The sequence below is a fragment of the Lithobates pipiens genome, unplaced genomic scaffold (genome assembly GCF_037356315.1).
Source record: "Lithobates pipiens isolate NorthernLeopardFrog02 unplaced genomic scaffold, aLitPip1_a1.2 Scaffold_18, whole genome shotgun sequence".
Lineage (NCBI taxonomy): Eukaryota > Metazoa > Chordata > Amphibia > Anura > Ranidae > Lithobates > Lithobates pipiens.
Window position 1 is genome coordinate 210,547,099 of NW_027507758.1, and position 15,987 is coordinate 210,563,085.

General features: G+C 42.2%; 1 protein-coding gene across 5 annotated transcripts in view; it reads left to right on the forward strand.

Moving 5' to 3' along the window:
- Positions 1 to 15,987, forward strand: part of ARID4B (AT-rich interaction domain 4B) — a 2,504,499-nt gene that overhangs the window by 1,220,561 nt on the left and 1,267,951 nt on the right. For all 5 annotated transcript variants that reach the window (XM_077486552.1, XM_077486551.1, XM_077486548.1 and 2 more), the window contains one exon: positions 491 to 713. In XM_077486552.1, the coding sequence (XP_077342678.1) occupies positions 491 to 713 (223 nt within the window). The remainder of the gene's footprint in view (positions 1 to 490; positions 714 to 15,987) is intronic.

A 15,987-nucleotide genomic window follows, 5' to 3' on the forward strand; every position in this document is an offset into this window, starting at 1 on the left:
ATATATACAAAAAAAACTGTCTCAAATAGAGTGGCAGCATGTTTTGTGTCTCATTTTATCAATAGTTTGCTAGATACATTCACCCTTAAGATTACTATAAACTGCTTCAACTGTACTGGTTTGTGTACTCAGTTTGTATTTTTTTTTTTTTTAAGTTGTTTATTTATTGATGTGTATTGCAATTGCTATTTTTAATGGTAAACTGTCATGAGAGAAATGTGGACTATTGCTATCCTGTTTTGAGAACGGCATTTTTCTGGCTGTCATGCTGACCCTCTTGCTTCAATACTATTATCTGTTAACCTAGAACAAGTATACAGATTGGCACTTCTGCCAGTCTTGATCTGCATACTTATTCCAGGTCTGCATTAAAGATATCGGTTCAAGGTAACAGCCATGCAACCAATATTTCATGAAGGGGTCATTCACTGCAGCTACTATATGTGATTAATGTCAGGTTTACTTTAATCTTTATCCCCAATTTTTATAGGTATTTGTATGGCTTTGAGGAATACTGTTCTTCCACCAATATTTGTTTCCACATGGACCTGCCGAAGAAAATTCCTAAATCAAGTAAAGATAATAATCTTGAGAGTACAAATTTTCTAAAACAAGAAACCAAAAATGATGGGAACGTTGAGGAAACTAGTGTTAAGAATGACTGTTGTGTTAAAAACGATACTTCTGTTTTAAATGAAGAGGCCCAGAACTTGGTAAGTCTATAAATGATTTATTGATCAAGTAAATTTCAAAATAATCACAAAGCCTTTCACATTATGACCTGTTGTATTCACAAGTGAGAGTGTGTGGTAACCATTTTTTCTACTCTGGCATTTTAATTGAAACACATTATTTTTCTATAAAATTTAAAAACATATTATGTCTAGCCAGATTGTTATACAGGAGTTATGTAGTGCCATCTGTTTGTGCAGTGCTTTAAAAAATAAAGGGAGACAGCACTGTTGCAATACAATTCAAGACAAGAGAGTTAGAAGTGCCCTGCTTATGTGAGCTTACAATCTAAAGGGAAGGACAAGAAAAATAAAGAAAAATACTCACTAGGTGTAGAACAGCTGGGAGAATCAAGGATGAAGAAAGATCTAGGGGTGCTAATAAATGACAGATTAGGCAACAGCATGCAGTGTCAAGCTTCAGCTACCAAAACAGGCAAGAATATTAGCATGCATGAAAAAGGGGATATACTCCAGGGACAAAACTATAAATCTGCCACTTTATAAAGCTCTGGTCAGATTTTATCTGGCGTTTTCCGTTCAGTTCTGGTCACCAGTACTCTGAAGGGATGTGCTGGAGCTGGAGATGGCCCAAAGAAGGGCAACAAAACGAATTACGAGGAACGGCTGCAAACACTAAATTTATTCTCACTGGAGAAAGGACGCTTGAGAGGAGGGGACATGATAGCGATCTACAAATATCTCAATAGGGTTCTTAGCATAGGAAATAAACTATTCAGTCCTAGAGAGAGTAAAAGGACATGGGGCCCCACAATGAGACTGGAGGAAAAACGGTTTAACCTTAAACTGTGTAGAGGATTCTTCACTGTTAGAGTAATAAGGAAGTGGAACGCCCCCCCCCCCCCCACAATTGGTGGTGAATGCACAGGGAGTATGAATATCTTTTAAAATACTCTTATATATACAGACACAACATACAGGGTTATAGGAAATTATTATAGACACTGATACATGTACCTACACAGGTTGAACAGGATGGACTATTGTCTTTTTTTCCAGCCTTTACCGACTATGTAACTATGTAAGTGACACAACCGTTGTAGGATTTTGCAGAGGTAAACGTGTGATGTCATGCTGCCACATCAGTTCCCTGTGTGGCAGCCACAGATGTTGTAAGCTTACTATGAGGACCAGTGAGCACTGCTACCCCTAGTGGATGAATGGAGGGAGGATCTTCTGACTAAGGCCTGGAGTGATTGAGAGTCTAGCTCACATTACTCAGAATGCTGTTTGCTTCTTATTCTTAGGCAGCATTTGGTTTTGGTGAATTTGCATTTCTTACATTTGAGAGGTGGAAACACTGTCTCCGGTGGATAATAATTTTCACGGTGGTGGAAGATTGTTTTGCCAGATTGTCTTCTATCTTTATCACAAGGACAGTTGCGGACTATCTTGGAGAGGATTTTGGGAGTGAGCACACCTATAGCTTGCTTGTTATATACTTTGAGATCTGATTGTGCTATTTTTGTGTTATATTATTTAATTATGTGCTGCAATAATCACAGTACACTTTCAGGGCATTACAAAGGACAAGGGGGTACTATTTATGTCTGGAGGAAAAGAGACTTAACCTCCACATATGAAAAGGCTTTTTCACAGTATGAGCTGTGAAAATGTTGAATAGAATCGATTGTGGACAGCTCAGTAGATTGTTTTAAAAGAGCTGGATTCATTCCTAAAGGCACAAAATATAAATGTATATTTGAATTGAGAGGTTGTTGACTGGGAAAATCCAGTTGCCTCCCGGACCTCCTAAACCTCACTTACTCATGTAATTTAGGTTGCAGAATCTGGATTTTTGACACTGTGCAAAAAATGGATAACTAAAATGGTCCTTGATCTAACAGATTCCACTTTTTATTTTTGGTTATGGATATGATATGAAATATAGTTTACTTTTTCTTTCATCTTAGAAATTAATTTTAGAAATGATTTTCTAACTGGATGTATCTGCTTTTCCTAATCTTGAATGTGGATCCTTTGGACCAAAGTGCTTCTAATGCAATAACAAACCACCTGAGAATGAGTTAATCACCTGGGCTTTTTCCATCTCTTTCTTAGCCCTGATTCACACCTATGCATTTTTAGTGCTTTTTGCATTTTGCAGGTTTTTACTACCGTCCATTTATGTGGTGCAAATCTGCAAAATGCAAAAAGCACTTACAATGCATAGGTGTGAATCAGGCCTTAATGTTGCTCTGGGATCACTGTGTCATGCTGTTTTTCATTTCATTCTGCTGTTTTGCTGTTTCTATGGGGAACACTGCCCTTTCGGTCCACCCATTGCACATGCATGGGAGTGACATCATCGTGGCTCCGGCAAATCACAGCGCCAGAGCCGTGAGACCCGGAAGTCGCTCCGGAATCCATGGCAGTGGTGAAGAGGAAGACGGATGACCGCTCCGGGGGCTTCATTCTCAGGTAAGTTATTCATAATGAGCTAGTATGCTATGCATACTAGCTCATTATGCCTTTGCCTTACAGGGTATGCTTTAAAAAAAATATATATTTTGCCTTTACTTCCTCTTTAAGGTAAAGGGATTAGGGAAGTAGTGACGATATTGAGAAAAAGCTAATACTGTCATAAAATCTACAGGCCTGTAAGGACCTCAAGATGAAGGGAGCCCTCTAAGACTGTATTCACATATATGCATTTTTAGTGCTTTTTGCATTTTTCAGATTTAGCACTACAGTCCATTTAACATGGTTTCCTATGGAACACGTTCTGTAGTGCAAATCTGCAAAATACAAAATGCACTAAAAATGCATAGGTGTGAATCCAGCCTAAAGGTCAAGACAATTCACCATCTAAAAGCTGAGATCCAGCCAATGTTGATCAAGGTCATCATCTCAACTCTAATCATTGCTGTACAATCGTAGGTTACCAGCCCTGATAGTTGCTGCATTTATGGTGGTAAGTCATTGCCTGACGAGCTTGCATGTCAAGTCTGCCTGGAGCAAGCATTCAGCCCTGCAAGGATCTCAAGATGGAGGGAGCCCAATAAAGGCCAGCACAGTCACCACTTAGGTGCAGACATCCAGGCAATGTTGATCAAGTTCATCAAACACCACAGGTTACCAGCCTTAATGGTTGCTATATTTGTAGGGAAAAGTCACTGCCTGACAAGCTAGTATGTCAAGTCCACTTGGAGGAAGTGGCAACTGACAAAGCAGGGGATGTCAAAAAAGTAACAGCCTTGATTTAAGAATCGGCCAAGGAGTTGATACATGAAGCCTGTACCCCGCAGTCAGTGGCTGAATTGCCTAGCACATCCAACCAAAGCCAATAGGTGGTGTCAAAATTTGAAGTGTCTTGTCAGAGGACACAAAACATAAAAGGGACCACAGGCTTTCACTTTTGCTTAATAGAGCCTTTAGCAAAAAGCAGTTAAGCTGGCAATTGACTGGGATGAAATGGAGGAAAAAGGTCCCCATTGAGCAATGGGAGAAGTTAATTCAGGAAGAATAGCAGGGGCCACAGAAAAAGGCCTGTATACACATGTAAAAACTGTACCCCCTGAAAGAGCCAAAGGTCAACCTGCTGCTGTTTCCTCCAACGGTGGATATGTCATTAATGCGACTGGAAAGACACATCACCTTACAGTCACATTAAAGGATGCTCTAGTCTGAAAATTAGATCTAGATCTGAAGTGCTCCTTCATACTGTTGCATCTGCAGTTGCCTGCTGATAAGCAATAACATTTGCAGCAGTAGGCAGAGAAATATTGAGTTGGATGGTTAATATTAAAAAAGCCCTTCTGGCAGAAGTTGAAAAAGACAACGTGGTAACAGCTTTGCAAGAGCTCAAATTGGTGGGAGACTCTGTGGCGGAGGCATCAATTGACGTTTTCAAGAGCGATAATGTACACGGTTATGGCAAGGAAGGCATTATGGCTGCAAATATGGTCTATGGATCCCTGCTTAAAAATAAAACTGATGCAAGATACCAAAAGATGGATCCAATCTATTTGGAAGATGACAGGATAGAGCCATCTCAAGGGTGACTACTAGCAGGTCAGGGCGGATATCATTTGACAAAAAACAAAAAAATCAGATAAGTCCAGCATACATGCGGCAAGTCGCAGGCAGATATGAGGAGGCAAAAATCAATGGATCAGGAAAGGTTACTAAAGGAATTGGAGAAGTACCCAATCTTCATTGTTGAAGCCTTAAAAATCAAAGGAACTTGTCTTGGGAGAACTGCAGAAATCCTTTTAAGGTTGCGCTCATCCAGGGGGAGCCTGATAAAGCTTTGCGCACACACCTGAATGGGAAATATTCAGGATCCATGGGCCATATCCACTATATTGGTGTGACATTGGTGGACGTTTGATGTCTGCCTTCGATCTTTCAGCCAGCCAGGCTACCAGTTTGGATGGAAAATTGTAAAATTCTGGTCCAGTTTGTAGCGGAATTAAATAAAAAAAACAAGCAATTGTGAAGGTTCGTGCCCAGAGGAGATGAGGATTTGGTTCACCTCTTTCTCTTACTAAAAAAAGAAGGCAATCTGTGCCCAGTGCTAAACTTGAAAAAACTCAACAAGCACAGAAAGTTGGAGTCATGCAAAATATAGAACCTCCAATCAGTCATATTATTGATAAATATGAGAGATTGGATGTTCTCTGTAGGTTTATCAGGCACCTATTTTATTGTCCCGATCCATCCTGCATTTCAGGCGCACTACGAGTTTCGGTGCCACACCTTCGGTCTGTCCACCTCCCCCAGGACATTCACAAAGGTCCTACTGTCTGAAATAGCGAGGTGGAAAAAATAAACCACTACTTGGACAGCATCCTTCTAGCCAGCAATTGAGAGATGTTTATCTGGCATCAGGATGTTATGCTACACAATCTACAACATTTTGATAGCTAATTATTTGGAAGAAGAGCGTCCTCCGCCCAGCCTAAAAAATGAGGTTCTTGGGGGAATTTTTGGATACACAGAAAAATTCAGTAGAACTTCCACAAGAAAAAAAAAAAAGCCGTCCTCTGATAGAGAAAGTCAAAGTGCTTTGTGAGCGAAGTCTCTTCCAGCAGAGCAGTTCTTCAACTGACCAATTGTTTTCGAATGGAACATTATCACGTCAGACCCCAGCCAGAAACGTTGGGGGACGCATTTCAAAAGCAGGCTGCTCAAGGTCATGGGATATTCATCTCACGAGGCATAGTATTAAATGAGCTTGAACTGAGAGCAGTGTTCGAAGCCATTCTGTCATGTATTCCTTTTATAAGAGGAACAAGAGTTGCCGTGAGCAGCAGGTGCAGATGCAGTACAACGTCACCTGGCACTGGATGGAACAGGGTGGACAGGGGACTGGAGTGGGGTTAGACAAGCTGGGTCAATCACAGATAATTAGATATGGCATAAACGGCAGGCAGTGATTTGTCAGTAAGCATGCAGAGGTTGGCAGCAGGATATCAGGCAGAGTAGCAGTATAGCAAGGTTAAGGCAAGCTGGGGTCAGGACTGGAAATAAGCAAGCATAGTCAGGGGAGCCAGGTCAAACACAGAATTCAAGTAGAGATCATGGGAACAGGTATACAGGTAAAGCTGCAGATCAGACAGCAAAGCGCTAGTGCAGCTGCTGCCCTCATATAGGCCATTTGGCGCCAGCATTAATGGCCAACATGTGCGCATAAGTGTTTGCCTACAGTATGCCCAGCAAGACCGACACCTGTAGGAGTACATCTGTTACATCGTATGCATATTGGTCCTTCTTGGGCCCCATCCAGCAATACAAAAAAGACATCTGAATTCCTGATTTGTGCCAACCTGTTTAGAGGAACTCTGATAGCTCGCACTACATCCAAGCAATGCAGCCAATTTTCCTCTGCCTAACGAGGATGTGGGCAAAACGAGGGCAATACAATCTCCTGATTTAAATGAAAACTAGACACTACTTTAGGCAAGGAAGTCAGAAACTGATGCAGCACCACCTTATCTTGATGAAGGACCAAATATGGCTCTTTGCAAGAAAGAGCTGCCAATTCAGGTATCCTTCTTGCCGAAGTGATAGCAATCAGAAAGGCTAACTTTCGATCAATGAATCAAGGATCAATGAAATCTCCTGAATAGGTACAAAGGTTGTTTCTGTAGAACAGACAGAACAAAATTTAAGTCCATAAAGGTAGTCTGACGAGAGGAACCAAATGAGTTGCACCCTGTAGAAAAGTATGGACCAAATAGTATGAGGCTTAAGGTCTCTGAACAAATATAGACAAGGCTGAGATTTGCCTTTAATTCTTTCCAGAGCCAATTTCACATATATATATATATATATATATATATATATATATATATATATATATATATATATATATTTGAGGATGCAAACTTCTGGCTTCACACCAAGCAATGTAGGACCTCTGGACCCTGTGATAGATATTTCTAGTGACTGCCTTGCTGACATTTACCCATGTAGAAATAAACAGTCCTTCAACACCCTGGCTTCAATAGCCATGCCGTCAAATTTGGAGACTGTAAAGTAAGATGGAATATTGGTTCTTGAGACAGTAGGTCTTGACGGGCCAGAAGTGTCCACGGTCCATCTACAGCTAACTTCATTATTTGAGTACCAGGCTCTTCTGGGCCAAGCTGGGGCCACCAGAATGACTGAGACCACTTCTTAGGTTCCTACATAAGAGATGCAGCAGCAGTGGTTGTGGGGGAAAAGCATAAAATAGGGAGAACTGGTTCCAGGGAACCACCAGTGCATCCACTCCGATTGTGTGTGGCTCCCTTGCTCTGTACACAAACTGGTCCAGTTTTTTGCTTCAATGTGGATGCTAATAGAGCTACATCCGGCATTCCCCACTGCTGACAAATCTTTAGAAACACTCTGGGGTGAAGACCATACTCCTGGATGTAACTGCTGCCCGCCTTCTAATCCTCAACCCCCAGAATGTAGACTGCTGATAGCACTGGCACATGTCCCTCTGCCCAAGTCTCTCTGCCATTCCTCCTCTTGAGCCAAGCAGCCACCCTGGTGGTTGATATAAACCACAGCCATAGCATTGTCAGACTGCACCCTTACTGGATACCCCTGAAGTTTGACTGACCAAAAATCTAGAGCCAGATGCACTGCCCGAAGCTCCTGAATATTCACTGAACTGTGAAGTTTTCCAGGACAGCCCCCCAGCCAGAGAGACTGGCATGTGTGGTCACTACCTTCCAATTTACAGGAAGAAAAGACTTCCCATTTTCCAAATTCCGAGGTATCCAGCACCATTTTTTATTTATTTTTTTTGCAGGAAAGTACACTTTTGCCTAAACTGTGCCTAGTACTAGACCCAAATACTACAGACATTGAATTTGTTGAACTTTTAAAAATTCAAGATCCCAGCCCAGGTGTTCAAAAACCCACAATGTGAGAGCTATGTTTTGCCTTAAGCCTTTCACTGATCGATCTCTGAGTAAGAGGTCATCTAGATAACATAATAATATAATATTATACCCCTTGTGACCTTAGAAGGCCCAACACTGGTGCCAGGACCTTTGTAAACACTGTGCTGTTGCAAGCCCGAAACTCGAAAACCTTTGTTAAGGCTGAAAAACTGGCACTTGCAGGTATACATTTTTAAAGTCTATGGATGCTACAAAATCTCCTACCTGTAGAGAGACTACCACCAATCAGATTGATTCCACCTGAAAGGACCAGACAGAAAGATATTGATTCAGAGCCTTTAGGTCTAAAATATGCCTCATGTCCCCATTTGGCTTTGGAACTGTGAACATTATTCTAAAACCCTGCACATCATTCGGTCTCTGTTACTTCTGATTATCCTCTGAAGCATCAACTGGTCTAGTGCCTGAAACAATAAGCTCTTCTTTGAAAGTTCTGAGGGAGCATTGGACCTGAAAAAGCAGAGGGAAGGCCTAAAATTCCAGCCTTTACCCCTGAGGCACTGTGGATATGACCCACTCATCTCAAATCGTGTCTTCCAAATCTTTGAGAAAGCTGTAGTCTTCCCCCTACTTGAGAGAGTGGGGGCGCCCCTTCAAAAGGAAGGCTTAGAGCCTGACTTAGAGTGCTTTTGGTCCCAGGGCTTTTACTGCCCCTGATTTTGAGGCTTCCCCCTAGAAATTGTTCCTTGCGGCCGCCAAAACTGCCTGGATGGCAAAAAATTTGTAGCAGGGGTACCTGCAACGTTAAATGAAGGATTCTTATTCTTCCTCTTACTGGGCATCAGAGAGCTCTTTCCCCCAGAAATTGTCTGGATATATTTGTCCAGATCCTCGCCAAACTAATGTTCCTCATTAAAGGGAAGCAATTTTTTGCAAGGCAGTTCAGCCGACCAATTTTTTTAACCACAAAATTCCATGCATATACACAGACAAAGGAGCTAAACATGAGACCCGGTGAATTGAGCCTTTAAGGGCATCCACTGCAAAACACAAGGCCCAAGGCAAATCTGCCATGTCTTCAACAGAACTGACCTTATAAAAATAATGTGATAGTGCTGCAAAAATACATTCTATATGAAATAAAACAAAACTTCAGCTAACAGTGAAATTAATTGATTAAATAAAAATGAAAAAATGTCCAATAAATGATAATTTCTTCAGTGATATAAAAAATAACAAATGTGATGCTTCTTCTAAAAAAAACTCCTTATCCAGAGTGCTCCCACCACCGCATGCAATGGCCGCTCACCTCCTTTATAGGACCCCAAGGGGTCAAATACGCCTTGCACTTAGTGCCAATAATCTCTCCAAAGGATCCTCTTGCTCAAGGTATAGAAAAACGGTTTATAGCCAGCATAGGTTCCATCCACTGTGCTGCTTTACACCTCAATCCGTATTAAAGACCAGTAGATGTAGAAATACATAAAGACAAGAAAAATTGTCACTCCTCCAGATGAAGCCACATGGGAGGTGGAAAACTACTAGAGGTGGAGCTTGGCGGTGGACTGAACGCTACTGAGTGAGACTGTTCAGATTTGTATTAATGCTTTTAATTTATTTATTGTTTTAATAAACGTGAGTTTATTGCTAGCTGGGGTAGAGAGGTTTCATTTTTTAATCCTTCGGTTACTGCACTATATGAGGTACTTTTTCTTGTCTTTTTTATGTATTTCTGCATCTACTGGTCTTTAATACAGATTGAGGTGTGAAACAAACACAGTGGATGGAACCTATGCTGGCCATAGACCATTTTTCTATACCCCGAGCAAAGTAAAGATCACAGAGGATCCTTTGGAGAGATTATTGACACGAAGTGCAAGGCGTGTTTGACCTCTTTGGGTCCTATAAAGGAAGTGAGCAGCCATTGCATGCGGTGGAGGGTGCACTCTGGTTAAGGCGTTTTTTTAGAAGAAGCATCATATTTGTTCTTTTTTATATCACTGAAAAAATTATCATTTGCTGTTTTGGACTTTTTTTCATTTTATTTAATTGGTTTATATATTTCACTGTTAGCTGACGTTTTGTTTTATTTCATATAGATTGTATTATTGAAGCGCTATCACATTTTATTTCATTTTTGTACTGTTACCTGTGGGAACACATTAGTGACAGCTGCAGCAATTTCAAGCAATTGTAGGTTTATCACTATTAGTTGTTCTTTCCACCAAAATCTTTACATATTAGCACACCACTACTTCACTTTTAATTTTCCTCCTGACCGTGCCTATTACACTGGTTAACATGATCCTTTAAGGACTGACAAACTCCACTTGCCACCACAGCAGGCTGAATAGCATAGCCATCAATAGAAAAGGAAGCTTTTTGTAAAAACTCCAATTTCTCTTTCGTTCATTGACGGACACAGTTCCAGTAATCTTTTTTTTTTTTAACAATAACGTTTATTGAAAGAATTAAAACGAAAATAAGAACAGTACAAGGTATAGTAAGTTACTGAAAATATCCAGCAATCTTAACCGTAGGTTTATTAAGCCACCTTCAGGAGAGGACTAGGCAGAACATGTTATACATGTGAAAAAAACAGAAATTTACAGTTCCACACAGGGGGTGGTCCCTCTGGTAATAACCCCTCAGCCTGCTTCTAGTTTTGTTATGCCTAGTGAAGGAGAAGGACCTAGGCTCCCTGTGGGACCAGATATCCTGGGTTTTTTTTCAAAATTTTTGCCTTTTGCACAAGATTTTAAGATCCTGTGATCTGCTATCAGCAGCCGGCTAAGGGACAGGCTGGACAATCTAGATCCTTACAGTCTCCCCAGCCTGGCCATGGAGCGTGTGCAGACCCTAGCTACGCGCTGGGTCAGCCACGACATGCCCCTCAGGCTTTAGGGGCGACCGGTGAGCGCAATGCTCTGGGGCACACATATGACCGGACTAACGATGTCTTTGTCACAGTGTGCCGTGGCCAGCAGCCACCCCATACTGCTTGGCAGTGGGTCTGTAATGGGATGTCCCCAGCTCGTCCAGATGGTAAGTACAGCTCTTCCTGCCTCGGCAGAATTGAGCAGCTGGGCATTCCCTGGGAGATTGATTAGGGGGTCCCTCTCTTCTCTCCCTGTCCCTATTTCTCCCTCATGGGGGATGCTGCATGATGGGTTGCTGTGTATGTACCTAAGCCAGGGGTCCCCTGGGGGGCTCTGACCTTAGATTGGGGGCTGCGCTGGGTGTCTGTGTCCCTGGGTGTCTGCGGTCTCTCCACTGGGTGTCTGGAGTTCTGCATGTGCTGATCGCCATAGCAATGTTCTGCCGCCATTATCTCTGTTCATTCACTGTGTACAGTTGTTTGTCGGCCATTTTCTGTGTGCCTCAGTGGAAAGCATGGTCGGGGGACATTTTTTCAGAAGCTTGGCAGGCATTTTCCTTGTGATTGTCTTTTATACAGGGCAGCCATTTTGTTGTATCTCAGCACAGTTTTTATCCTCAACGTTGGTCCCTGTTGCTCAGAATTTGCCCAAAGTAATAACATTCAAATAAGAAATAAACTCACCCCAATTGATATGGAAACTGTGGATGGCTCACCTTTGTCTTCAGGACCTGTTACCCACGAGACAATCCCACTTAAATTCCTAATTGAAACTGACCATCAGGAGACTATCAGCTTTGAGCTGATTACATCACCCAAGTTCCCTATTATCCTGGGCATTCCTTGGTTCCCTATTCATAATCCCTTCATCAACTGGGAGACACGTTCTTTAAGCTTTACATCTGACCATTGCAAGAAACATTGCAAAGAATCTTATCAAATAAGCCCTCCACCAACCCAAGATTTACAAGCAGTTTTGGCAACTACCCAGTCATACGACAAGCTACCTCCACAATATCTTGAATTTCGGGATGTTTGTGATAAAAAGAACGCAGATCAGCTGCCTCCTCATCGCTCTTATGATTGTCCCATTGAATTGCTTCCAGGGGCAGAAATACCATTTGGTCGCCTTTACTCTTTATCAGAACCTGAACTGAAAGTGCTCAGGGAGTGGATTAATGAGAATCCTGAGAAGGGTTTTATCAGACACTTAACCTCTCCTGCTGGCGCAGCCTTATTCTTTCTGATGAAAAAGGACTCCATCCTGCGTCTGTGTATTGACTACAGAGATTTAAATAGGATCACAATTAAGAATTGCTATCCACTCCCACTGATTCCAGAAATGCTCGAGAGACTCTGCTCTGCCAAGCTCTTTACCAAATTAGATTTACGGGGGGCATACAACCTTGTCCGCATTCGTCCCGGAGACGATTGGAAAACTGCTGTCAGAACCAGATATGGACATTTTGAGTCTTTGGTCATGCCCTTTGGGCTTTGCAATGCTCCTGCAAGTTTTCAACATTTTATTAATGATGCTTTTTGAGATTTGCTTGATTAGTTTGTAATAGCATATTTGGATGACATTCTCATTTTCTCTGAGACTTTGGAAGAACACCTCAAGCATGTCTGTATTGTTTTCGAGAGATTAAGGCGGAATCAACTTGACATCAAACCAGAGAAATGCGAGTTTGAACAAACTCAGATCCAGTTCTTGGGATACATAATCTCTTCTGAAGGGGTAAGCATGGATCCTGATAAGATCAAAGCTGTGGTGGATTGGCCTGTCCCTAAGAATGTTAAAGAGATACAGCGACTTGTTGGATTTGCCAACTTTTACAGAAGATTTATAAGGAATTTCTCTAAGGTAATTGCTCCAATTAAACAGCTGAGGCACAGGTTGCCTTTAGTAAACTGAAAACTCTCTTCACTTCTGCACCAATACTGGTACATCCAGATCCAGAACTACCTTTCATCGTAGAAGTTGATGCTTCTAATTCTGCTGTGGGAGCTATCCTTTCTCTGCGAATGGGAAAAAAAATGTAGCTTCATCCTTGTGCTTATTTCTCTCGACTGATGTTTCAGCTGAGATGAATTATGACATTGGAAACAAGGAGCTGCTGGCAATTAAGGAAACATTTTCTGAGTGGAGGCATCTGCTGGAAGGAGCTAAGCACCCTGTAACCGTTCTCACCGATCATAAAAAATAAGAATTTATTAGGTCTGCTAAAAGGTTGTCATCTAGACAAGCACCCTTTTCTTTTCCATGTTCAATTTTATCTCATACCGCCCTGGGTCAAGGAATGGTAAGGCTGATGCCCTATCACAGATGTTGTCTGGGCCTCTCCAGGAAAGCACCTCTGAATGTACAATCCTGCCTCAAAAGAACTTTCTAGGGGCCATGAGTTCGAAGACATTTCTTAATCTTCTCAAGGAGGGGTATGAGAATTCTTAATAATCCTCCTAAAGACATTAACCTCAAGTACAACAATGGTTTTTGGACTCAAGCGCATTGCCTCTATGTACCTGAATCAGTTTGGGTAGAAGCCCTCAGGTTGGTACACGACTCTAAACTTGTTGGTCATTTTTGGGTTTCTAAGACAGAAGAACTGTTATCACGTTCCTTTTGGTGGCCTGGGTACAAGAAAGATGTAAATTAAGACACCTCGATCTTCTCCTCTGGGGTTACTTCTACCACTGCCTGTTCCATCAAGACCATGGGGGTCAATTTCTATGGACTTTGTGGTTGACCTTCCTCTTTCAAAAGGGATGACCGCCATTCTGGTAGTCGTTGACCGTCTCACGAAGATGGCTCATTTTATTCCAGTTAAAGGGGTACCCTCCGCCGAACATACTGCTGAGGTAATGGTTAGAGAAGTTTTTAAACTTCATGGAATTCCTGATGATGTGGTGTCTGACAGAGGGGTACAGTTTACCTCAAAATTTTGGAGAAGTTTTTGCTCAGCTTTGGGTGTAACAGTTAATCTGTCCTCGGCTTTTCATCCGCAGTCTAATGGTCAGATCGAGAGGACCAATCAGACTCTGGAGCAATACCTTCGATGTTTCGTGAGTTATCTTCAGGATGACTGGGTGGACTACCTTCCTACGGCAGAGTTTGCTTATAATAACTCTAAACATAGCTCCACTTCCTAAAGCCCATTTTTCTTAAATACCGAGTATCATCCAGTTTTTATTCCTGATCTCCCCATCTCAACTTTAATTCCTGCTGTTACTAACATACTAACTTCATTACATGAGATCCAGGAGAAATTGACTGATACATTGAAGGAGGCGCAGGAATATTACAAGAAGGCCGCTGACAGACACCGTAGGTCTATTCCCACTTTTCACATAGGTGAGAAAGTTTGGTTATCTACCAAAAATTTAAAAGTTCAAGTTCCATGTGCTAAGTTGGGTCAAAAGTTTATGGGACCTTTTGAGATTTCTGCTCAAATCAACCCAGTCACTTTTCGCCTAAAACTTCCTGACAATATGAAGATTCACCCTGTGTTTCATATATCGCTACTCAAACCATTTCATGCAAATACTTTTTCTGGAAGAATTCATCCTCCTCCTCCACCTGTTGAGGTACAGGGTGAAGAAGAATTTGTGGTGGGAAAAATTCTTGACTCCAGGTTTTCTAGGAACAAATTGCAATATTTGGTTCAATGGGAAGGATATAGGCCAGAAGAAAATTCTTGGGAGCCTGAAAAGAATGTTCATGCCCCTAGATTAACAAGGGAATTCCACGGGGGGTATCCTCAGAAACCTGGCCCTAAGATGTCCAGGGGACATCCTGGGAGGAGCGGAGTACTGCTAGGACCTGGGCTTGAACCTGGGACCTCTGGTGCGTCTGGTAGTGACTCTGCTTGCTGAGCCACCTGGAATGCTGGACAGCTCCTTGGACAATTCCTTAAATGATTTTGTCTTGAATCTTGTTTGCCTTGAACCTTGAACCCTTTGCTCCTCCCATTAACTTCCTGATTTAAGCCATGCCTCTGCACTTCCTGGTTGCCAGAATTTTGTGCCTTCACCAGCCAATATCTTGCTCCTGTCTCTCCTGCTGCCGACCGTATCTTCGCTACCATTCGTTACCGACATTTGGCTTGTTCCTCGACTACGCTTCTGCTGAATCCGTGTCATCAGCCAGGGTGACCTGTGTGAATACCTGCTCTTCTGCTATAGCTACTGGCCTCTGAGCCTGACTCCAGACTGTGACAGTGTTGGTGGTTAGTAATCCACCTTCCTGTTGTATTGATAGATCCAAAAACTGGACATCTGTGTCGTTGATTTCATATGCAAGTTTAATATTTTCTGGTTGTTATTGAGTCTTTCAAAAAACTGGGTTAGGCTGTTTTTATCCCCCTTCCAGATTATAAAGCAATCATCTATATAACGTCTGTACAAGACAAGGTCATCGGGGGGTATCAGCATATACAATTTGTTCCTCCCATTTAGACATAAAGATGTTTGCAACACTCGGAGCATATTTGGCACCCATGCCGATCTCATTCAATTGTCTATAGTATTCATTATTGTGCCAAAAATAATTATGTTGTAGGCCGAATGCTAAACATCTTAAGATAAATCTGTTTCTCTTATATTCACCGACCGGCACAGCTCCTCTCTGTAACTAAATGGGTTTGTTAGCCTGCCATTAGGAGAACTAGGCAAAAATTGTAACGCAATACACAGAACTTTAGTCCCGCACCCGGGGGGCGGACCCTGTGCTGACAACCCTCCCTGCTCCCAGGCAGAACTCAGTTTTATTTTGCCTAGTGAAGGAGAATGACCTTGGAACCCTGCGGGCCCTTTGGTCCATGTTTTTGATGCAGGTTTGATGTTTTTTGCAGAAGATGAAAGTTCCTGGGATCTTCTATCAACTGCCGGCTGGGTGACAGGCTGGTTAAGTTATCCTTGTAGTGTCCCCAGTCTGGCCATCGAGCGTGTGCAGGCCGCAGCTAAGGCTTGGCAGGCCACGACATGCCTCAGCTCCAGGGGTGGTCGGTGAGCTTCA